At 40.9% G+C, this 24,818-nt stretch overlaps 1 protein-coding gene across 1 annotated transcript in view; it reads right to left on the reverse strand.

The window, feature by feature from the left end:
• Nucleotides 1-1,149: 1,149 nt before the first annotated feature.
• The window catches only part of LOC123021480 (lymphocyte antigen 75-like), a 61,131-nt gene continuing 37,462 nt past the window's right edge, over nt 1,150-24,818 (reverse strand). The window contains exons 21-35 of the mRNA XM_044426202.1: nt 22,907-23,043; nt 22,518-22,623; nt 20,045-20,205; nt 18,574-18,703; nt 17,323-17,549; nt 16,439-16,607; nt 15,743-15,910; nt 12,995-13,117; nt 11,815-12,006; nt 11,480-11,700; nt 9,605-9,779; nt 7,830-7,994; nt 7,447-7,563; nt 5,526-5,693; nt 1,150-4,871 (exon numbers count right to left, since the gene is read on the reverse strand). Of these exons, the coding sequence (XP_044282137.1) occupies nt 4,687-4,871; nt 5,526-5,693; nt 7,447-7,563; nt 7,830-7,994; nt 9,605-9,779; nt 11,480-11,700; nt 11,815-12,006; nt 12,995-13,117; nt 15,743-15,910; nt 16,439-16,607; nt 17,323-17,549; nt 18,574-18,703; nt 20,045-20,205; nt 22,518-22,623; nt 22,907-23,043 (2,444 nt within the window). The 3' untranslated portion in view covers nt 1,150-4,686. The remainder of the gene's footprint in view (nt 4,872-5,525; nt 5,694-7,446; nt 7,564-7,829; nt 7,995-9,604; nt 9,780-11,479; nt 11,701-11,814; nt 12,007-12,994; nt 13,118-15,742; nt 15,911-16,438; nt 16,608-17,322; nt 17,550-18,573; nt 18,704-20,044; nt 20,206-22,517; nt 22,624-22,906; nt 23,044-24,818) is intronic.

The raw sequence follows: 24,818 nt of genomic DNA on the forward strand, positions 1-24,818 counted from the left end.
TATTGGTGCCCTCACCACATCTTGTGGAAATGAATTCCACAGGTAATGTGCTGTGGGGAGTACTTATTACGATACAATCTGTACTTCATGTTGATCTGTCTTGAACTCCCACAACCACAAATGGGAGGCCCCGGGTTTTAGTATTATGGCAGAGGGAGAAAAATGTTTTCCCATCCACTTTTTTCCTCACCATAATCCAGTTTTAGATGCAGTGACCGGAACTGTACACAGTATTCTAAGTGCACCTTAATTTATGTTTGGCAGCTTTATTTTCAGTTCCTTTCCTAATTATAAACCATTTTTATGGATTTTGCTGTTTTCAGAACATCTGTATGCTGAAAGAAAGGCACTCACCATTTAAGCTGTTGTAGCCTGTGTTTAGAATTTGGATTCATAAGATTGCCCTTGAACAGCTCCTGTTCCAAAATGTGGTGGCTGGCGCTAAACTTAATCACAAAATGCTCTTCAGTGTAGGTGATTTTTTGCTGATTCCCCCTTTCTTCTGCAAACTCTACATTTCCCCCACCCCAAATCTGCTCCAAAGAGTTGGAGACCCGTTGGAACAAGCACGGGATGTGACATGAGTGTACTGCAAGTGAAAGGGGGGGGGGGCTTTCTGCTTTCCACCTTGCTCTTTAATCCACAAGAAGCTCTGCTGAAGGAAAGAGCCTTCTCTGAATGGTGGGTGAGCTTCTCTGAAGTTCTATGGGAACACAAAGAGCTACCTTAGAGTGAGTGAAACTCTTGGTGCAACTACCGTGGTATTCTTTACGATGACGGTTAGTAACTGTTCAGATTTTCAGACAAGTCTTTCTCAGCCTTTTCAGGAAATAACAGGCATAGAAACGGGGGCTTTCAACATACCAGGCAGGTGTTTTCCCACTGAGCTGTGACGCTTCCTCTTGCACTGTCAGTTATTTCACAAAGAGGAGAAGCAGAGCATGTGCCAGGCCCCTTCCCATCTGACAGATGTTCAGTGATTCCAGGGCCGATAGTGCAGCTCATCATAGAGAACAGTACGGCACTCTGTGCAGGCACAGAAATTCTTCTGCCTTGCTACTCAAGTATCTGTTCTGAATTCAATCTCTGTTTACAACTTGCCTATGGTCTTCTTCCCCTCTAAAAGAAACTCATCAGAATAATATAGGATTCTTTTTAAAAGTTTTATTAACATTAATTTTTGATTTCTTTAAATACTGAAGGGTACAAAAAGATTTTAATAAGGTGAGAAGAATCAAGTCAGCTTAATTTTCTCTCTAGCACAAGTCTAAGTTAGCAACCCATGAAGCCATCTTTAAATCTACTGCTATTACTCAGACCATAGGTAGGTTTCAACAACTGGTCTAATTAGATATAGTAAGGCATTTGTCTTAATTCACACAACATTTCACAACATGACTAGGAATAGGGTTTTTTCGGGTGGAGGGACCCACACAAAGCTCACACAATTAAAAACATAACTTACAAAATGTATATCTTTTCGAATATTATACAAATAAACATTTTATAGAAACACTTGAAAGTTTTGTTCATATTTATCCTATCTTGCATAATTGAACAACGCTCATATTTAAAATAAACTTTCTTTATAGATTCACATCAAAAGAAACCCAGGAGTGCAAATAGTCATGAATTCAGTAACTAAGCAGACTTAGAGAACTGAAAATTATCCCAAACCCTGGTCACTACTCAGTCCACAAAGGAGTAGTGCATGGAGTATACACCCACATCTACCTGCAGGTTAAGGACATTTCAATTATCTAAATCATGCTTTCAGTGAAGGCAAAGTGCATATGTCTTCTAACTGTGGATATACATGTGCATCAGTATTATTCAGCAGTCTCACATGGGCTATTAATATAGGCACTATATTATAGGTCTTTCTGCACAATCAGATTTGATACAGCATGGACACAATCCAATTGTCTCTGCCCTTAGTGTGTGTAACTCTCTGAACTCAAGAGTGCTGGAAGCACTGTGCCGCCATGGCTTGCCCTGTGCATTTCATTTCATTGGAATGGCCCTTCCAGCACTCTAGATAAAACAAGGAAGGGGAAGGAAGGAGCCTGAAGTGGCTTTGGGAGCTGATGTAGGCAGATGGCACCAGCCCCCTCCCCACCGCAAGCTCCATTTCTCCCTCTCCAAGGTTCACTTCAGCTCTCCGACGGCCATCTGCTGCAGTTCTTCCTATGCTGGCTGTGAGGGGGTGGGGCATGGGCTTGGCCATCATGGCCCAAGACTGCAGGAGCTTGGACTGAGAATATGTGGAACTCCTAGGGCACTCCAGACAACATCCGGAAGCCACAAGGTTGTGCCCTAAGAAGCTGCCACCCCCATAGGCCCTTGCTATTTTCATTGCAAGGCTGCCATGGTTTCCAAGTACTCAAAGACCAGTACTTGATTATCATGGAAACTACAATACATTCTCCAGCTATTTATTTATTATTCATTTATTTATTTAGAGTTTTTGTAAGCCGTCCCATCGCTTATAGCCTCGGGACGGCTCACATAAATATGTATTTATTTATGTTAAATGTTAGCATGTAGTCACTGAGTTGTGTCTAATGCTTGTCCTATTTAGTGTACATCCATCCAAATTAATGAGGCTTAACTTAGACTAAAGTTGGATTCAACCCATTGCAACTCCTCTGTGGAATGCTATTGTGTAAGCATCACGGACACTTGCTGGATTTTGTGACTCAGATGGTATGCAGATAGAGCACTCCTGTCTCTATGAGGCTTTTGTTGTAGTCTGGGGTTTTTAGTTATGACTTCTGATCCAAGCACGCATCTATCTCGATAGTTCTTTTTTTTAAAGTTCTTTTACAAAGAGATGCAGCTATGGTGGCATGTCGTGAGCTGGCGCCATGGGTCAGACTAGATGGCCCAGGAGACCCCTTCTGCTTCGCTCTGTTTCTATGTTACTGCTCCTCACACAGCAAGCTCTCCCCTTCCTTTATTGAATACTTTGCTATGGTCACTGCAAATATGGAATATCCTTCAATGGCTAAAATGCAAATATGACATCTTTCAAATGATCATGCAGAAAGACCCTGAGAGAAGAGATTGAAAGCAGGAAGAGAGATTGTTGTCTGTCCAGGAAAACTACTTGCGTACACACAAAGGCCTACTCATGTATACATTAACACGTAAGATGTTCTAGTCTTATAAAAGGGATTTCCAAACACTCTTCTACAGAGAAGGCTGCATTACTAAACTAACAGATTTCCCCCCACTACTTAGGGCACGTTTCAGTAATCACATGGTCTTATGTCTGTGCATAATATACAGAACACTAGACCACAATCTGTAATGCAGAACCCCATGCATACAAGGTTTTCCCATTTTTATGTAGGAGAAGCAATCTGATACGCCCATGGAGGGCATAGCTTTTCTAATGCTTGCTAATTCTGTTTCTCCTCATATATGACATGGGGAGCTCCTGCCCATGTGGGACTCTGGATCAGGGGCACAGCATTTAAATACATAATTTAACATTCTGTTTATCAAGACTGTTCAAAATATGCATCTCTATCACCTTTTAAAAGAGCTAATAGCAGTAAACCAATTCTTTTTATTTTTGCCATCAATTTTGATAGCATTCCTTTAAAAAATCAGTAGTATTATCAGAACAATTGGTTAAGCATTTCCCTGGTGCATTTTTCTTAGGTTAATGGGATGACAATACATATAATGGCTCTCCTTTGTTGACTTATGAAACAGTGCCACAATATGGTTGAATTGTTCCATGTTACCACCAAATAAAGAATCAGTACAAGGGATCGGTGGTGGCACAGAAGCGGGGAAGGGAATCAATCCAGTGCAGCATAAAGAACTATGATCAGAATATTTTTTTGGAAAGCCCTAGTAATGGAAATGTTTTATCAAGTACCTATTTACATTTCAGGCAATGCATTTAACTTGTAAATAAAGGAAAACAGGCTAGTACCTTCATTGGAGTATCTGACAATGAAATAAGTAATCAGAATAAGTACAAATATCAAATGAATGCAAGATGCTGCACAATGTCTGCTTCTCTAGCTTCCATTCACTAAGCTGGACCTAGTGAATATGATAATTTATATAGGAGTCTGAATTTTTCGTTTAGCTCTTGCTTTAATTTTTTCAGCTATTGTGTATGGCTTATTCAGCTTAAAATTCTTTGACCAAGATGCAATCTTTGGTGCTTACAATGGAAAAGGGACACAATTTCAAAAGAGGGCTTTAAAAACAGCAACACTCTGTACCAAGAGAACTTAAGTAAAACAGAGCATGATCGATATTACAAGCTGACACATTCCATGTTTTATACAAAGTAAGTTACATTTCAAACAATTCCCTGGATGTCTGCCGCTGAACTTTGTATCAGTAGATGGAGCATGTCCTGATCTTAACATCAAGATAATATCATGTACCTTTTCTCCTGTATGTGCAAATATTAAAAATGAAGAAAAAGGCTGCAGTTTAAATGGTTAATCAGACAGGGTAGGTACACTTTGTCTCTTAAAGTTGGAGAAAGAGTTGCTGTTGAGGGACCCTGAACAGTAAACAAAAACAGTATCCAGAAGTCAGAGTTTCTCTGCTACTTAAGACACCTGGCATAGGTTTCCCAAAGGAAACCTTTAAAAAGATGCCAAAACAGCCCATTCCAGAAAAAGTTTAAATAAAACCTGCAAGAATTATTCCTCAGTCACCATCTCTGGTGAACATGCTGTCAGTTTCATCTTCGTACATCCCCCGTTCGTAGCGTACTGAAGAGAATCCACTCCAGTGCAGTCGTTTCTTCTTATACAGGAAGCATATCAGTCCAGCCAGCAGGACCACAATGAATAAAACGGCGACTGCTATTGCCCCTCCCATTCGATTTGCAACTGCAAAGAGCAAACACCAAGAACAATTACTCCAGAGCAGCTCCATTGCAAATCATGTTCTATATGCAGAATGGTTACACAAGCACACTGTATCCCAACTGCCACGTGAAGCATCAGGTCCATGCTTGCTACCCCACAGTTTCAGTGGGGAAAGCCTTTTGTGAATAGTGAGCACCTACCCATTTTGGGGGAAATTATGTGGGTAAGTGGGCTCCTTTTTTTGACCCAAACTCCCTAATAATAGCTGCTGCTATTATTAAAATGGTACCATCCATGTTCCATGAGTATAACAAAATGCAAGAGACCAGCTCCTTGCCAGGAACAGAGAAAGGGGGCTGGAGTCTGGGGAGCTGACCGATTCCCACCCTCAAACCGGATTCCTGTAAAATTCCATGAACGAGGCAGGGGAAATTGTATGACAGAGACTCGTCTGGAAGCACCTGTAATAGCTGATGTAACAGATGGAGATGCACAGGTAGTCATGCATAGCCAGAGGCCAAGGAGGAAAAATGACAGGAAAGAAGTTGCTAGTAAGTTCTGTGGAGATAATTTTCCTGTGTTCAGCTAGAGAGAGATGTAAGATGCTGCTAACACAACTGTGTGCCAGTAGTTTCTTTAAAAATATACAGCTTATTCAGACAATACCCTACCCACCTTGAGGAGCTTTGCACACCACTCTGGTTTTGCCAGTTTTGCAGTCTGTCTTGGACCAGGTTCCATTTGTTGTAAGGATAACACTACATTCACCACGAACATTTTCATTTCCCTTTGCCCAGTTTGTATACTTAACCTCTGATCCATCAAGCCACTTCAAGGATTGAGCTGTAAATAAAAGCCACAAGAATTTATTATTTATTCAGATCCCGCAAAGTCAATTCAGGGTCAGGTGTCTGCCTAATATTGGGAGGGTCCATTCTGCTATTTTGCAGGTTGTCTAAATATAGCTCCCTAAGTCTGGTATCAGTGTGCAAGCCAAGAACAAGTAAAAATGACTACCTTATACTACAGAATTTTAACTGACACTGGTTTGCATGCAGCGAGCAACCTACAGTTAACTAATCATGGCTCTGGAGGCAAGTCAACACCCTGATTCCTGGTTGCTCATCTGCTTCTGCTGTGGTGAACAACCCAGGGATGTCCGAGTTGTTCCCTGTGATGTGTGAACCTGGAAGTCTGGCCTGTTGAGGGCAAAACAAAGTGGCCCATGAAAACACAGGGTGTCCTTAGGTTGAGAGGTCAAGCAGTGGGGAGCACAGTCTCAAACAGCCCCACGGAGCAGAAAAACACATGTCAACATAAGGTCAGGCAAACAGAAAGAAGCTACAGCAAACTTGTAGAATCCAAAGACACTCACAGATATTCAGAATATTTCAGAAATTATCCAAGGATCAGCTTATGCCTGAGCTAACAGTACATTTACAGAGAGGAAATCATGATTTTCTGTGTTCCCACTGGTGCTGAACCTTAGGAGAAGAAGGTGCATGACTAATAATGTTGAAAAGGAAGGGACCAGCAAGAAACCTCTCCTGGAGACTTGCCACATCCAGCCAAGGACTCTGATGCTGGCACAGGTCTTGATTCACAGATGGGCAATGCAAGCATAACTGAGTGGCAGGACAGAGCTGACTATACAAAACTTTACAAAACCAGGGCATGGCTGGCCACGTAGCTAGCCAGCACATGAAGGTATACCAAAGAAAACTACCATTTATGTCTCTGCAACAGCCAGCTATGAAGCTGTGCAGCTACACAAAACTAGCCCACTTGCCTGTTCTAACTGCTACTTGGCATTCCAGCTGTTTACTCTGTATAGAACTTCATAACATTTGCTATCTGTATGGTACCACACAGAAAGATTTTGTGGTGTGGAAAACTCTTGTAATGGATGTTGCCTGAGCTGCTCTAGGATCATAGGGAGGGAGGGTAGGCAAGAGGCTCTTCTGAATGCTGCTCGCTGCTTTGCTTTGATCCTACACTGTTCTGGCTGCAACTGACTGGACAGGTCCACTTCTAAAAAGCAGCAGTGCTAGCAAAAGGATGCTGTGAATGCAGAGAAAGCAGCTGGCTTAGGGAATAGGGAGATCCCAGGAGAAAGGCCTAAACTTGGGGTAGAGGTATGGAAGCAGCAGAAATAGGAAAGATGAAGCGAAACAGTGCGAGAACCAAGTCTCTCTCTAAACCGGCACATAGTGAGAAAGGGCAGAGGTGATATGATGAATTTAAAATACTGAGTTGAAATATTGGCTACTGGCCTCTAGTTTGACTCAAATTCACTGTGCTTAAATTTAAACCACCAAATGTGTAAGACACATTATCTATTTTAAATTCTATTAATTACAATGTTATTGAGCACTTGTTCTCAATAACACATTGAGAATTAACAATCACATTAATTTCTGTATTAATGTGATTTCTGCAGTGATTTCCATGAACACAATCCAAATACAAATGCTGTCTCATTAAAATCATGAAACTAAAGGATGCAACGCAAATGTATCTAAGTTCACCTCAAAATTTATCTCTCTGCTTATCACACGTAGTTTTTGTAGTTCTGTGTTTCTGAGAGACTCCTTACCATTAGACTGTATTCCAAGCCATGCTCTTCCAGTGATGTAGTGGTATTCTTTCAAGTGCATACTCACAAACTGGTTTTCCTCAGCATCCTTGACAGTCAAAAGTGTTGCGGACGGGTCTAGTGAGAGAATGTTAGCAGTCAAAAGAGATAAAAACTTTTTGAGATATTCATTTAAACTTCCTAATAATATTGATGGAAAGACAGCGCCTAAAATTATACTGGAAAATAGGTTTTACTGTTACTTATATATTATTCACTTCTTGAACAAAATTTAATATATTTAAAATATAATAATGATGAAAAATTAACTCCTCATCCAAAATATTACATGGGGTTTTATGATCTCCTTTTTAACTATGAGACAATGCATTATTTGAGCATACCAAGCTTCTTGCAGACTTCTTTAGCATCACCCGCAGTATATATTGAATAATTGTATAATTCCATAGCAAATGCATAGCAATTGTCTTTATATTGTATCCACTGTGGTGATCCAGCAGCTGGTTGTGGACACTTGGCTGCAATTTCAGTTTGCTTGGACTGCATTTCTGTGAAAATGAAACTACTGTCATTATCACAGGTCAGACAGAATGAGGCTCTTCATTTAACAGGCAGTTTCATGTTGTAATTCAAAGTTTAAAATAAAGTACAGCTATGACATTTGATTCGCAGACCTAGTTATCTTCTCTGATGCAGCACTATACACCTTCATGAGAAAATTTAAAAAAATCTTTCATGAATTATTTGCAAGCATACAAGGTGTTGCTTGGAGATTTCTGTGTTGATGGGATTGATACGATCAGGGAAGAAAGAGAAGCCACTGTGGCTTCTTTTCTCCATCTCCCACATGCCAGTCACAGTACACCTCGTTTCCATAATTTACCTTGTGGGCACAGGGTGCCATGCCATCCAAACCTGGCATGGGTGCTTTGCAGGGTGGTTTGGAAGTTATCCTGACTGCCTACTTGGCTGGTTTGGACCACATGGCAACCTGGGCCCTGTGAAGATAATTATGGAAACGAGGCACATGCAGCATGGGGAAAAGAAACAACCATGGTTCATATGGATTTGGTCAATGGATTTCCTGCTCCTCTTTCCATGCTGCAAACTGTACAGTGTGGTATAGTCTGCAGACTGTATGGCCCAGAACTCCTTGCGGTTCCTTGTCTTTTGCATCCAGGTCAATAGGATTACATGAAAGGAGCCTTCTCAAGAACTAACAAGGCTTCTCTGTGTTTTTTAAAAGGCATGAAGACAACAATTTCGGAAACAGTTCGACCTGCAGTGATGAGTGTACAAGGCTGTTGATTTGATAAGCAGCTGTGCAGAGTCGTGTCCTTTTGTCTGAAACATAAACCCGAACCTAATCCTGTGAAATGGATGTGTGCAAAAGCACTCTCAGAAAAGTGTGTCCCCACACAAATGCATTTCCCCCTTGCAGACCTATGTGCATATCTGTTGCTGCAGTTGTGAGGACAACAGTGAACAGATCAGCTGCTCCCACGCTGATTCTGAGGAGTAAGTGGGGAGGAGGCAGATGCCAGGCTGTGCTCTGAGGCTCGCTTCCCTTCTCCGAGGGAGCTCTGTCAGAGCTGGCCACACGGAGCATTCGTCTGGTGAGCAGAGACAGTGTTGGGGCTGTTCAAATGTCACAGTGTCTCTCCAGTCTTCTGCTGTTTTCTGATCTCTCCAGATGGTGGGCATTTTCTTGTAAACTCAGTACTTCGAGTCACATTGATTTGGAAGGAAAATTACACACCGTTTAGCAATTAGGCAGTTTTGCAGCCAAGGAGATTAATCTGATGGTCCTGATATGTCAGGGCCACTCGCCTGCCGTTAGGCCAGCATAACAACTGTGAAATGATAATCACATCCGTACGCACTCTCAACAGCAAAGCAACAACCAAAACAAGAACATCTCCTATGTTACTTTGGGACACTTACAATAAACTAAGTCACACTGATTTTGATGGATATATAACTCATTGCAGTCCTTAGCACATGACCTGAAACCTTGAAAACAGTGGGATCTCATTCTAGGGACATTTATTTAGCAGCAGCTAAGGACATCACTCCTCCAATTTTGTTGTTGTTTTGATTTAGAGTCCTCAGAGTATGCGGTGCATGGAAACATCAAGGTGCATGAATGCAGGCTTACTGTTTGAAGGGGAGTAGCAAACAGCACCATCAGCGGGCTTTGTACATTCCACGCGATTCCAAAGTCCTTTTGTGTCCAAGACAACACATTTTCCAGGAGGAGGTGAATGTTCAAATTCCCTGGGGTGGTAGTCAAATGTGCTCCCATCAGACCATTCAAAATCGGAATCATTTTCCTGGAAATGAACAATACAATTCAGGCTGCACAAAGGTTAATGCTATTCTTTCTTATCAAGCACTTGGCTAAATGAGCATCATGGCTAAAAAGGGAACTGCAGAGGCTCAAGACTTCCTTATTTTCATGTAGGGGCTTTGAATTTTATTACACTTCAATATCCAGATTTGTTCTCAGAGAAATTATCCGAGGCAGAGTGCACTGAACTAAGCTGGTGCCAGAACAGGTGATATGCTTTGAGAGCAAAGCCCACAGGGACAAATTAGATATGGCAAGACCCCATTATTAAGCTGTCCACTGAGACAGGATGCTCTTGGTGGTTCTCCCCATGGACATGTGCACCAACTGGGATCCACCTGCAGTAAAGCCATCATTGTGGAGGTCCCTGCTTCTGAAAATCAGGAAGGCACCAACACTGCATTGCTTTCAGCACCCCCTGAAAACAGCTTAATTTCAAGAAACCCTTGACCAACCATGGTTTTTATTGTTACTGTTTTTAAAAACATTTAACACCGTGCTTTATTCTTTTTAATTGTTATTATTCATTGCTATGGAATCTGTTTAGGTATAGTGTAGGCATGTTGTAAATAAAAGAAAATAACTAGATGGGTAAATAAATCAATTTGAATTTTGCAAATAACGGGGGGTTCAGGAAGGGAAGACTTTAACTCAATGCTTCTACCTCCCTGTGGTTCAGAGCAGGTCCCACACACCTGCCAGCAGCACCAGGAGAAAACTCTCACAGCTTTTCTCTGAAAACAATAGCAGGTGGGGCTCTCTCAGCAGACTCTGCAGACTGGGAGAGATGGCGGGGAGGGGAGGAGGCGAAGAGTTAAACCCTTCCTCCTCACTGCCAGGGTCCTGCATTACTGGCTGGGGCACGCTGCAAGTTGTATGACTTTTCTCTGACTGAACATGCATTGGATTTAGACAATGATTTGGGATATTAAGAAATGTTTTGATTTCTGAGGAACAAAAGCAGCATGAAGCTGCGTGTAGCTTACAGCACTTGTAATTGTGGGGGGAATTCTGTCAATGGATTGGCAGCTTCTGTTTTCACAGGCAGGTAGCTCTGCAAGAAGCTTCAGGCAATTATTTTTATTCACATACACAGTCTACCCCACCCTCCAATGTGCCTGATTTGCCAACTGTCCTCTGTCTTGGAGTCTCACACTGTATGGGTTACTCTGGTGCTCTCCCAGACCTTTTGCATACAGAGGAGGAAGGGAGACTCGGCCTGCAATCCTGTGGCTGCTTACCATGTGCTAAGCCCACTCCACCCCTCACCATTCAATGAGATTTACTCCTGAGTAAATATGAATAGAGCTGTCTGCCAGTCATTGTAACACTATTCTGTGTGATAGAGGAATTAAATGAAACAATCTTCTACGGGAAATATGATAGCAATCTGATCTCTGACTCCAGGTTTTACCAAACTATGATCTTACTGTATTTGACTGTATTGTAGACAATTTTACAATCTCTTCATCCCATTCCTATCCTCATTGACAGCTCAACATATTTAAGTGTAAGGAAAGCATTTAAAGTGGAGGCAAAAATAATATATTATAAAGAACAAAATAATAAATGCAATGCCATAATAAAATTAATGTATAATGCATTTAAACATGTACATGTGAACAAGAGACTAAAAACCTCTAATGACTACTACGCAGCTATGAAAGTAGAGATCAGACCTACATTATGATTGGATAAACCAATCCATAGTGGAAATCCATCACTCTTTACAATATTTTTCAGAAAGTCTTGTTCAGATTCGCTGTGTATGCTTGCTAATTCTCTTCCGTTTTGTTTGCATTCTTTCCATGCTTCGTACCAATTGATCTGTTTTTGAAGAATCCAGTATGATGTGTTTTTATAGGGTAGTAGTGTAGGCAATGGTGGTTTGTCCTCCTTTGGTCCTATTTCAATATAAAAAATGGATAAATGTTTGCACATTTTCTTCAGCCTAGGTATGTGTAAGATAATATTTGTGGGTGTTTGCAAATTCAACAAAAATGAGAAATATTCCTTACCCATTTCTACTTTGCAGACGAGAACGCTGTGTAGCTTGAACTGAAAGGGTAGCCAGCGAGTGTCATTGTAAATATCCCAGAAGCCATCCAGGTGAACACCAGCAACAAAATGGTTATTCCTTATATAAGGTCTCCCCATTCTCCAGTTATTGTATGTCAAGCGTGTATCATCAGACCACTTTAAAGCATTATCTGCAGGGAAAAGACACGGCATTTTCATACCGAGCACTACTGATATTATTGAAAAGACAGCAGTGCTCAAAGTAGGTCATGCCTGGACAATGTTAACAACAGGAATATTACTTGATTATCATTGCTAACAATGATTGGTCTAGAAGGGATGTATCTATTTCTCCCCATTGGAAAGTAGTGTGGATTGCTTAAAGTTTTACTGGGTTAAATTCAGTGTTACACAAGTGAACTTCTGTTCATGCACTGGGAGTTTCCCTTCTCCTCCCTCTGCAGTCCCAAAATCTACAGGATGGGTTTGGGGAGCATGAAGTGAGGCAGGAAAGGGGAAAATTCTGTGTCAGCTGTGTGGCATATTGGTGGTATCCTGTCCATTAGGCTTGCAGAAGAACAGCACCTGAAAACAATCCAGTATTTTTGAGACATTTTTCATGAAATTTCTCAGTTTCAACTCCAGAAGAAATTAAACTAATAAACATGACTGCATAAATGCAACACTTAAATAATAAGCATCCACGTATGAGATTTTAAATATTTGACCGATCTTAAAGCAGGCTGTGCACGTGTACTGAAAGACTTGGAAATGAAAAACTGCTGTACTAGAACAATTAGCAAATAGGATTTTGAAAACCAGAACGTTACACATTTGCTATTTCTTATGGACTCAAAGGCAATTTCATTCAACTACACAGAGGCTTCAATGTTTACCCAGCCTGCATCTTCTTTAAGTTTTCATTCTTTGCAATGGCCAAAATAGCCTTAACTAACAGCACAATTTTCCAAAGCAAATGAGTTTAGAGAATCTTTCCCATTAACATTCATCTGACAATTCAACTAATCAAACATAACTTTGATACAAATTCAGTCTCACTTCTCTCTGCTAATAGAATTTGGCTGCAAATTGCATCATTGTAGCATTGGTCTCTTTGTACATTTATAAAGGGACGCAGTAGTAACAGGGTTTTACAGCTATAAATAACTGAGAACTTACCGTCAGCCTCATACACCAGACCTAACCACAGCCAGTGGGCAAGGCCACTGAAAGACTGAAGCTGCTCCACAACAAAATCATTTTCATATTCATCCCTGATAATCAAGAGAGAGGCATTCGAATCTGTTGAAGAAGTTTTTAAAAAAGAAGTCACTGAATGAATTTGGAAGGATTCAATTGACAATTTCTAACATTCTTTTGGAGTAAGGTATAACCTAGATGTAAGTTTTTAATTAAAAGAATCTGAAATCACAGTATTAAGTGCAAAGGGGATTCTGCACATCTACAAATAACCTGAAATGAGTGGACATATTATTTCTGGAAAGGGGCAGGTATGAAAAAATCATTTTGTGCAAATCTCCTATTGGGATACCAGTATGCTGGGCTAAATACCAGTCTTGCCACTCTAAGTGTAGCAGTGAAATTCCAAACAAAAGAAACCCAACCCAGCCCACTGGTGAATGTGTTCTTGTAGCTGCGAGGGCTCTAAAAATTAATTCCATTTGGCGATCTGGGGGGGCAGACGGGGGGGTGGCGGTCTCTTTCAGAAGCTAGCAACTCCAGTGGGCCAACTGCAGAAAGGCTGCTGATGTAGGGACCAATGCGACCAAAAATTGTGTCACAAAGATGCCTGAGGGTTGTGTGCTGGAGTTCTCAGGAGTACTGAATGGGAATAAATGAACTGGAACAAGCTATAGAAGCACAATTATCTGCCAGGAGTACTGTGGGCTGTTTAGCAAAAAAAAAAAAAAAAAATCCAATCCTAGTAGCTTATTAGCAAGATGGCTCAGCATGACCTTGAGACTCACCTATTATGTTACTCAGAACACTGAAACCCCAACTAGACTGTTCTAAAAGATCTCAATTTGAGTAAATAGGCAACAAAATGCCAAATGAGGCTTAATGCAAATAAGTATAAGATGATAAACACTGTCAGCTACATATAGTCCTATAGTTTCTGAACTGGCTACAACTTCCCAAATAAGAGATCTTGGGATTGTGGTTCACTGAAAGGAATACAAAGCATTCAGTATTGATGAAAAAGGCAAACTCCATGTTAACATTATTAGTTAAGGGACTGACATTCTAACAGTATTAATAATGCTCTCGACAAACAAAGCGCATATCTGACTTTACATGTAATTACAACGGCAAGGATTGTATTTGCACAACACTGAAAGAATGAGGAAATACCAACAGAAGAATTAATTTTAAAGAAAATACTGGACTGTGCAGAAATGGATAGATTGACCTTGTCTCTCAAGGAAAAAGAAGAAACATATTATTACCAAACTTGGAACTTCTTTTATCAAGGGCTAAAGAAACAGGATTATACTTAGGGCTGAAATATACATTAATTGTAGAGTGAATAAGATAATAACCCAGTATGTCCGACGTCTTTTGAATGATCATTTGTTTTATTTGTAGAAAATAATAAACGCTTGATACTAAATACTAAAAAAGTATTAATAATGCTTTCATATAAATCTTTGTATCTGTTTTCACTATTTAAAAAAGCAATATACAGAATTGGAAAAGGAGTTGAAAGGGCAACCAAAATGATCAAGAAGCTAAGACTTTCTCGTTTTGAAAAAGTTGGCTATGGGGAAATGAGTCAGAGGTTTAGAACATTATGCATGGTGTTGAGAAAGTCCCCCCCCCTTCCATCCATATTACTAGAACGCAAGGTCATTCGTTGAAATGAATGGGCAGCAGAAACAGGGAAAACCAAAGGAAGGCACTTCTTCAGACTATGAATATATAGTCTATGATTACTGCTTGACTATATGGCTTTAATAGGGCATGAAACACATTCATGACATACAGAGACATCAACAGCTAGTAGTCCTGATGGCTAGATGAGACCAAGTGCCAGCTGCTGAGAGCAACTGCAGGGGACCATCATGGGCTGCTCATGGCTTGCCTATAAGCGTCTTGCTGGCCACTGCTGGAAACAGGATGCTGACTAGTTGGGCCTTTGGTCTTGTACTGCTGGACTCTTAGGTTTTATGTATCTTGACCTTATACGAAACTACACTTTTAAAACTCTGTCTCACTAAAGGTGCATACACCAGCAGCATTTTTCCCTAGAAAACTCTCCAGAAGGTCAGGAGAAATGTCACCATTCTTAGAGGAAATCTGCATTAGTCTATTGCAGCAGAAGGAACAACAGGCATATTAAAGATAAATAGTTGCATTCTGGCACTATTCATGGCCCACTTCATCAGTTATTAGTTCACTTATATGTACTCTGCTAAGAAAAGATGCCCACCAAAGTTCATGCTAGCAAACTGAAATTCTACATAGCAGTGGATCTTTTTCTTTCCAAGTTTTCAACAGATTGCAAATATGGCAAGAAAGAACCATGAATATAACTAGTTCTCCAATGAGATACAAAGCATAATATAACCTGTGGAGCTACTCCAATAATTATGTGCCTGTTCACACATACAGTCATTGCTTGTTTTATTCAAATAATAATTTACAGCTGCATGGAGGAATCTTAGTCTGACCTGGGTAGTAACTTGGAGGGAACTGTAGAAGTCCCACGATTTCAGCTCTAGAAAAATATGAGGCTGTGATAATAGAAATGACTGTTAGCAGTCTCCATGGATTGCTCAGTGTATATGTGTCTGGACATAGTTATGCTCTTGTCCATGATCACATAGGAAAACTAAGAAGTTCTTTCGGATCTAAAGATGTCATTCAATATCATATGAAGATAAGAATTCAGAAAAAACTGCCTACTCATGTTTCTGCATAAATGGTGGGCTTCATCCGATTTCAATTCTTTCCATCGATTTTTTGTGATTACGAATGTATAACAACTGTTCTGAAAAGCTATCCATGGTGTATTCTTGATCTTGTGTGGACATTTGATAGAATCATAATATGCTTCTGATGTTTCCGTTTCATCTGTAAAAATAAACCACATTTCTTTAGAGCACAAGAATATATTCAGAATATAACTAGCTGCCCTAGGATGCAACACTGACTGAAAGAAAATTATGGGATGTAATGCTGGCTTCCTGAAAACCATGCTTTTCAAATTAGGAACCAAATCTGGGATGCATACTTGCTCCTGCCCTCTTCCAGAGTAAATCCCCCATCCCTTCTCTTGCTTGGCTTTGTTATGGCTCTGCATTCTGTGTCCAGTGATTCAAACAACAGTTAACAGTAGCCAAATTTATCTACCCATAGCCATGGTAGGCAAGCTTACTTCAACAGTTTCTAATTCTGGTATAGGAGGAAACCATGAGTTAATGCTAAAATCCAGAGATGTAAGTGGAAGGCACACTTTCTTTTGGAAATACAACATGAAGGGTATGATGTTGCTATTTTAAATAACATTTAAAACACAGAAGCCAAATACTGTATGATTAAATATTTTCAATAATATTTTTTACAAAAATATTCTCAAAACAATAATTCAAGGACTCCTACTTGTTGGCTGGTAGCAAATTGTTCCTGGTTTTTCGCTGTAACAATCAGCTGTTTTCCATAATCCATCGGTATCCAAATATACACAACTGTCAATTAAATCTCCATCTTCTTCAGACCAGCGACTGAAACTGATATGTTTTTTATCAGACCAGTGATAATGTATTCCATCCTAGTGACATAAACATTAAAAAGATTAACAGAATTAAACAATAAAACCGAACTAAACTAAACCACATGACAGCTCTAAACTCAATTATACAAATGGAATACTGTCTGCACAGAACTAAATATCAGGAACAGTTTTGTGTCCTCCAGTTGTTTTGGGCACCAGATTTCCTACCCCCCCAGCTTATCCCTAAGACATACTAATGACAGGTTTCCCCAACTTCAACTCCCGTTAGCTCCCACCAGCATGGTGAATAGTCAGGAATGTTGGGACTTGCAGTGCAAAATATCTTGGTTACAAGCTGGGGAAGGCTGAACACTGAGCCCTGTAGAGAAATGTACAATGTGTAAAGTGTATTCTTCACCATATTTCTTGTAAAATTATATCCAAGATTTGTGGATATAAATGAACTTGTGTGTAGGTAGTTATATGTATCGGCCTAGTGTTAATGGCCAGCACAATTGCTTTTGCAGGTCCTTGGGCTAACGTTAGTCCTCCAACTGGATGGAATGGAGGTATATTTCTTTCCTATTGTGTAAAAGTGCAATAGCTTTTACCTGTACATTTTAAACAGACATCCACAAATGATTCACAGTTCAAACAACAGAAGCAGCATCGAAGGGCGAATACTTTACTGATATGGTTTAAACTGTCTCAGTACACACCCCCGTTTGGTATTCCAATGGTATGTTTCAAAGGAGAGTGAAATGAAACTTACATCTTTGCTGGAGAGTCCAATCCACAGTGGGTAATTATGATGGGCAGCCTGAGCAGCAAGGAAGGCCTGCTGGTATTGCTCTGTGATGCTAACCAGCTGCATATTATTCTGCAGGCATACCTGCTGTGCCTCATGCCACGTCAGGGCCTTCAGAATTATGGTGTATGTGACATTTTGATAGTTCACAGTGACATTAAGCTCTTGCTGTGTCTGGTTTTCTGCAACCTCTAAGGAAGAAACCAAATAGTTAAGTAGGACTAACTATTCATCACACACTGCAATTTTGTAGAATCAACCATGTCTCCTATACTGTTTTGGAGTATATTTTTTAAGCTTGAAAAGGAGCTTTATAATGTTGTACATAGCATTTTCAGTGATGCAGGAAGGACTGCAACACTGAGTCAATTGCTTAAATTAAACTACTAAAACACTTCGATTGACTAGAACAAATTCCTTATTGGTTCATATTTTTTTCTTAAAATACTATAATACATGTACTTGTAAAAATTACAGATGGCAAACACTATCTTAAGAAACAGTCCTTCCTCCCTGTAACTGGAATGCCTTGTGTAAAGTAAGGCACATACATGCATTGTCTAAGAAAAAAATGAGTATCCTTTTTTTGGGAAGTATTTTTCCTATATGCAATATTTTGTAGATAATTGGCTTACAGCACAATTGTCTACATGTCTACTCAAAAGTAAAAGTCATTCTATTTAATATGATTTCATAGAATCACAGAATAGTAGGTCATTGGGTTCAACCCTCTGCTGTTGCAGAGCAACAATTTACACCATCTCATTCTGACGACTTTCCAGTTTTGGTTGAATGCCTCTGCTGTGGGAGAATCCACAACCATTCCAGGCTCCACTGTCATAAGGCTCCGACAGTGAGAAAACTGTTCCTGATAGCAAGCCTGAATCTGGGTTTTCACAACTCGAATTGATTATTCCATGTCCTATTCCGTGAGATGCTAAGCATTTCATTCAGCAAATATATCTTGGTTAAGATGCCAAAACACCATCTAGGTTGGCTCCTGTCATATGGCATAGCGGTCATGCGCCAGAAAATTGTATTATAGCAAACACTCATATGGAACTCTGCGTAGCTTGGGCTGTCACATAAATATGATGTATGAGCAGTTTCTTAACAAACAGCCTGTGTGCAGACAGAGGTCAATCATTTTCCAGGATTCCCATGGATTTCTCGGCTCATAAACATGTGATACTCTTTAGGGATTCTGAGCATTACCAGCATTCTTTTGACATATGGCCACAGACTTGGTATCAGCACATGAAGTGAAATTCCAGGTTCCAAGATATGACGACTTGGGATCATTGAGCAAAACACCACACTGGTTGTTTGCTTCCTCATCGAAGAACTGGAAAAGAATGCACCCAGAAGATGGAGTGATAGACACTCAATTAACCATCCTAAGATATACCAGAAAAGATATGGAAACACTCTTTTCATCGTAGCTAAGACATCATATTGCCCTTTTACATTATGAAAATCAAGTATATACTGTCTAAAGTAGTTTATCTGTTCCCAAACTATGTGACTGTTATGTCAGGGATGGCCAACATGCCGTCTTCAGTGGCTGCTGCTCCCATGACTATCTCTGTGCAGCTAGAAAACATATAGCACTCTGCCATCTAAGTTAGCTGTCTAACCACTGCAAAGGCTCAGAAGTGTCATAGTTAGTTTGTTTCCAAGATAAATATTGTTCAGTTCTGTCGTTGGATAGGGAGAATCCTTGCCTTTGGATTAAATTTTCCTGTAACCGCCTAAGGCAGAATAGTGTAGCATACTATTATAAACAAAGGGGCATTAGATAATTCGATTTCTTAATATGAGATCTGACCATGGAGTTGGGAATCCATGCTCCAAGTCTCTCATTCCTTGTTGGTGCACAAAGAACCACACTGGCTGCCTTTCCAAAGTTGGGAAAGTGACCTCGGGGAGCATGCAAACATAGCAAGGAGGAAAGGCGACTGGGTCTGCCATGATATGAGGTATCCTGGCAATATCCCAGCCTCCTTCCCTCCTGCTCCAATGCGTTTCAACTAGATGGCCTGCAGTGTTTATACTGCTCCTCCCACTATGCACTGCATATTTGTAAGCCTCCAGGTTTCAGAGGTTATGATCCTCAATGGTGCAACCCACAGGACTGTAAATAGATTTTTTTTCTCTCAGTCATTATTATGCACTTTTAAAAATATTATATTTCTTTATGCTATATAATTATTTGTTTGAATATAACAATTATACTCCATTTAATTCAAGAAAACTCTGCCCAGTGGCATTATTCTGGATTTTGGCTTTCTGTACAAGCCAAAACGGGAGGGCATACTTCCAGGGGTCAAAGGACCACATTCCCCCGGAAGGGGAATATCGCAGCCTTATCTGCTGAATGTGCTGACACAACTGGGCAGCAGCAAGTGGCACAGATGGGCTGCTTCAATCTGAAAGGATGCTGTGGCACAAAAGGGCCAAGGAGTCCATGGGCTTTGCCCTGCCCATCCCAGCTCTCAAGGAAGGCACTCAGCTACAGACCAAATACTTAGGAAGCCTTGACAGATTTTACTTTCTTCTCTCTTTTGTGGGACACACAATTCTTTCCCTACCCTACACTGGTAGTCCTTTTCTACCTTAACCAACTTCATGAATTATCAGGAATTATCATGAAGTCTACATGAAAAGAACAATCTCAACAACTTACATCGAGCTGAACCTTTCTTATCCTTCCTTGAAGTAACGGGTGGAAATTGCTATATTTTAGTGGACTGCCATCTTCCCACTTGTTTTCACGTGTGTGAACCCGAAAGTGCAAACCAATCCAAATATTTGGGGGTTTATGAGGAAGCAAGGATGTTATAAAATCTGTTGGGTGAAAGAGAAATATTTGTGTTTTAGAATCAGGCAGCCGGAAGAGACATTCTACAATCTGTTTGCATATGTAAAACAATTCATCCTTCGCTTATGCCAACTGCATTTCCTTCAGCTGCAAATCACCTTGTCTACGAACTGCAATTAGTGCAATACTAGTAAACCAGTCTGTAGCTACCGATGGCAGGAAATTCTGAATTTGCTTAGAGGGCTTTCTTCATCTTTTACTCCAACCCTTAGATCAGAGGTGAGAAACTTCTCTCAGCATGAGGGCCACAATTAGTTGAGGAGAAGATCAGGTCAAAATGTGGGGTCCAGATAACAAGCATTCTGACATATTTTGACTTCTCATGCTTAGGAGACACATTTCCACTTTTTAGCATGGGGAAAATGTGTAAACACTAGAAAGTCAATGAATGACTGGCTGCCCTTCAGGGATGGCTGCCCTGAAGCACTCTCCACAGTGTGTACAGGAAGAAGCCGAGAGAAGGCGCTGCGTCATGGTAAATGCCTGCTGAAGCAGGATGCAGAAGCCAGCTCCCTGAGCCCGGGTCTGCGGCTTGAGAGCCTGGCCCCACAGCAGGGCCTTTAGGCGTGCAAACTGCCTTCTCCTGACCTGCTTTGCAAAAGCCAGCAGTCTGTACAGCAGCCCTTTCCAAGAAGGCAGCTGCGGTGCCTGTCCGTTAATGGTATCTTTCTGACACGCAGGTGCCATTTTGAAGAAAGCCTTTGAGGCTGTGCACTTTGAAGTGGGAACCCAAATACAGGAAGAAGGAGAAAAAAACTAAAAGACAATAGGAGAAGATGAAAAGAAAATGGAGGAAGAAAACTCTGTTCACCATGTCAGAAGAGGACGGTAGAATGGAGAGGTGAGATAGCGTTCCAAATGCTAATTGCTGCGGTGAGTGAAAACAAACTGGGAGACAGACAGGAATCAAAGCTGCATGACAGGGAAACTCTCACATAAAATTGTATTTAGCTTTGGCATGTTCTAAAAGTCTGTTTTGTGCAAACATGTAACCCATTTCTGTGAGTCACAGAAACCACAAAGAAGCAGAGTGTGTTGAGACATTCTTGGTTCAGACACAATGGCCTGGTTTGTATATCAGGCTCACCATGGCTTGTTAATCCAAAATGAGATACATTATCATTTTGAATATGAAATTCTCAATTGCGTATCATGCAAACCTGGTCACTGTGAGCTATTTGAGGGTTAAACCACCTTCACATAACCATACCACAAACAGAGGGTGATGTAAGGGTTGTGTTACCCACAGCAGCTGGGTCCACAAAACATGACAATTCTCTAATTACACCAATCAAGAGTTGCATATTCAAAATGGCAGCTGGCACATGCCATTACTTACTGGGGGTTGAGCAATCCACTCTGTCCTGCAGACAGAGTTAATTAGGGTGTTAAAAAACAAATGTTTCCAATCTGGTTCACTGGTGTAAGCTAAAAAAATCATTTTCTTTCAATGAACAAAATGTAAAGTCACATAGCAATTTATTATGAAGCAGAATCAATTCCATCAGCTATATCTTCAGTGGGCAAAGTTATATTCTCTCTCTCTCTCTCACATACACACACACTCACACTCATGTGAACACAGGTGTAGTGAGAAAGAAAAAGTGTGAGCAACACAAGGTAATGAAATGGAAAAAAAATAGTCTCTCACTATTCAGAACGGGGTTTGTTTTGAGGATGCAGAATATAACAACTGTAAAATTGGATTGTGTGTTAAAAACTCTTATCAGTGGCAATTCAGTTCCTTTCACTCTTGCCTGAAACAAGCAGTCTTCTATTTTGCTGCACTGAGCAGAAACTTTCATGTGCAGTTTAACCATCCCAGATTTAGAAGCACAAGCAAACCTCACATGCACACTACTTTTCAATAGTAGTGCACATGCACATGGTAGGCATGTCATTAGTGGAGCTAGCTGGAGCCAGGGGTCAGACTAGATGGCCCAGGAGGCCCCTTTTGACTCTGTTTCTAGTGTAAGCTTCAGGGTTGAATTTAGCTTCAATTTATCCAGGGTTGAGAAACCAAGTAATATATATATATATATGAATAAACAAAACATGTCTGAGATAAATATCTATATTGGCATATTAAGAAAAGATCCAGTTGGTTCAAGAGGGCAGGGGAAAGAGCACCATTTACCCTTATTTCCACAGCAGGTGCTAGAAAATCTGTAGAATCCTGATGTCTCGCCTATCTCCAGAAACATTCAGAGATCAATGTAATGCCTAGTTTTCTAGATTAAACCATACTTACTAAGAAGCATGGAATCTAGCATCTTACCTTGTTCAGCTTGGTTTTTGATTGAAGGAAGGAACCCATTATACGAATGGCAATATTCACTCGCTTTTCTAAACGTTAGATCCTTAGGTGGCACCAATTGAAAACACTGAAAGAGGAGTATTTTTCTTAAAGCAACATATAGTGAACTGATTACGGTGAGAATTCTTTGATGCTTAGTTTAAGGTGTAGCTGACAAAGCACAACATCAATCCAGGATCGGGCAGATCCTTACAAAAAACAAGTTGTTACAATTCAGGGTCACTCTATGACCTTGCAAATACCCATCAAACTGATTTGGAGACTTAACATCAGAAGATATATTAAAAGTTTTCTAATAGATATCACATGGTCTGAAAAATAAAGGGATAAGGATACTTATTTATTTTTACCTGATCCTGGAAAACGAACCAGTTTTCCGGGCACTTTCTCTGAGGTGCTTGAAAATTCGGATCGTGTGCCTCCAACAGCGATGTGTTGTATTTCTCACAGATGAAAGGGAGCTTGGCACTGCAATCTATGGTGTTGTCTGCAGGAACCATAAACAGACAAGTAAAACCATAATGTTAATATCTTTGTGTTGTGTCCCGCGGTTTTACGGATGAGACCAGAGACCAGCTGGAATTTTCGAGAGAAGCAGTTTATTTCCTGCAGGGACCAAGCACTCATTGGAGTGTGGTCTCGAGCAGAGGGAAGACATTGCTTTTATACTCTTTTACACTTATGCTTGAATAACAGCGAACAATAGGGGAAAGCTACCAAGCCCCATTTGCACATTTATCATGCTAAAGCAAGCAAGCGAGGGTACAAGGGTGTAACGTCTGCGGTGATGCTGGAGCGTAGCCTGCTTTGTTGTCAGCCTTGCGTAGCGTGCACATCCTTGTTCTTGTCCTTGTTCTCACGCGAACAGGACACCTTGACCATGCTTTTTACCCGTGACGAGCCATGCCCTGGCTGCGTGTCCGATTATGAGGGGGGTTACAACACTTTGCATCAGAACTGATTCGTTTGAGGTCCTGTTCACACTTAACAAGAGAGAACCTTGAGCTCAAAAGCAGGACTCACACTTTGCCAGCAGACAGTTGTTGGTTCAACTCACATTATCTCCAGTTTAAAAAACTTTAGTCACAGTGTTGGGAAATGCTTCTTGCTGCTTGAAAGGGCGAGCTGCTCTCCTCAAACTGTAGCTCTTTGAGGTGTTTACTGTGTAGTCAAAAACATGGGCTGTACACCCATGCAGACTTGGCTGGAATGTCCTAGAGCTGAAACATTTAGACAGGAAGCTCATGCTATCTCCTGCAGCATGTGCCTCGAGGGTGATGTTCCAAATGTTTCCCTCAAATAGCAGCACCAAAAAAACTGAGGGAAGCAAGTGAGAAACTTCCCAAAATACTTGTAGCAGAGTAAGAAGACGGACTGTGTGGCTGCACAAGGACCATCGAAAGAACAATAGTTACAGGTAAGCAACGTGTCCTTCTTCACAATCCCTGTGCATCAGGCAGAAGGGTGATAAGCCAGCTGGCTTACCCAAGGAGAAGGGTTCAAGTGCAAGCAGCGTCCCTGCTAGTCTAAACACTGAAGCAGCACCACTTAATATAAAGGCTGCAGACGATGAGCAGGCAGAGGCCTTGCATAGGTTTTAAAGAAGAACACCTCTCAACTGGGGGAAACAACCGGGTACACAATGGGCCTGAGGCAACAGTGAGAGCCAAGTCAGAATGTACTGGAGCCTGATCATTTCAGAGATCCAATCTGATGGTCTTCAATATCAAAGCACCCTTATTTTTGCCACTGTAACTGACAAAGTAAGTATCAGAACCTTTTGAAACACAGCAGGCCCATGAAGGTAGGATAGAATCCATTGCGCTCCTGTGAAGGAAGAACACTATGGAGCTATGATTGCATTTGGCAAGAAGATGGGAAGAGTGGAAGCTTGGTTCAAATGAAAATGTGTCAAAACTTTAGGTAGGAAAGTTGGATCTGTCCTACATGCTGCCTGGCCCAGTGGAGGACCACAATTCTCAGGCTGGTCCGGAAGGCACCTCACTCGATGTCTGGAGGTTATGGCAATGTGCAAACGTACCTTGCATGTGAACAACCTGGGATCACACAAAGCCAGCAGTTTGAAAGGCTTGGGCATTAAGGCAGACAAAACTACAGAGAGGCTCCAGGAAGGAATTGGCCAGGAAACCGGCAGGGATATAGTACTTCAGTCTCACTAGAAGTGTCCAAGTCAACAGATGGAAGCAAAACATATTGAACACAGACAATGCTGCCAAATAAATTTGAAAGGATGATAAAGCA

Source organism: Varanus komodoensis, unplaced genomic scaffold (genome assembly GCF_004798865.1).
Source record: "Varanus komodoensis strain SLA01 unplaced genomic scaffold, ASM479886v1 scaffold166, whole genome shotgun sequence".
Taxonomy (NCBI): Eukaryota; Metazoa; Chordata; class Lepidosauria; order Squamata; family Varanidae; genus Varanus; species Varanus komodoensis.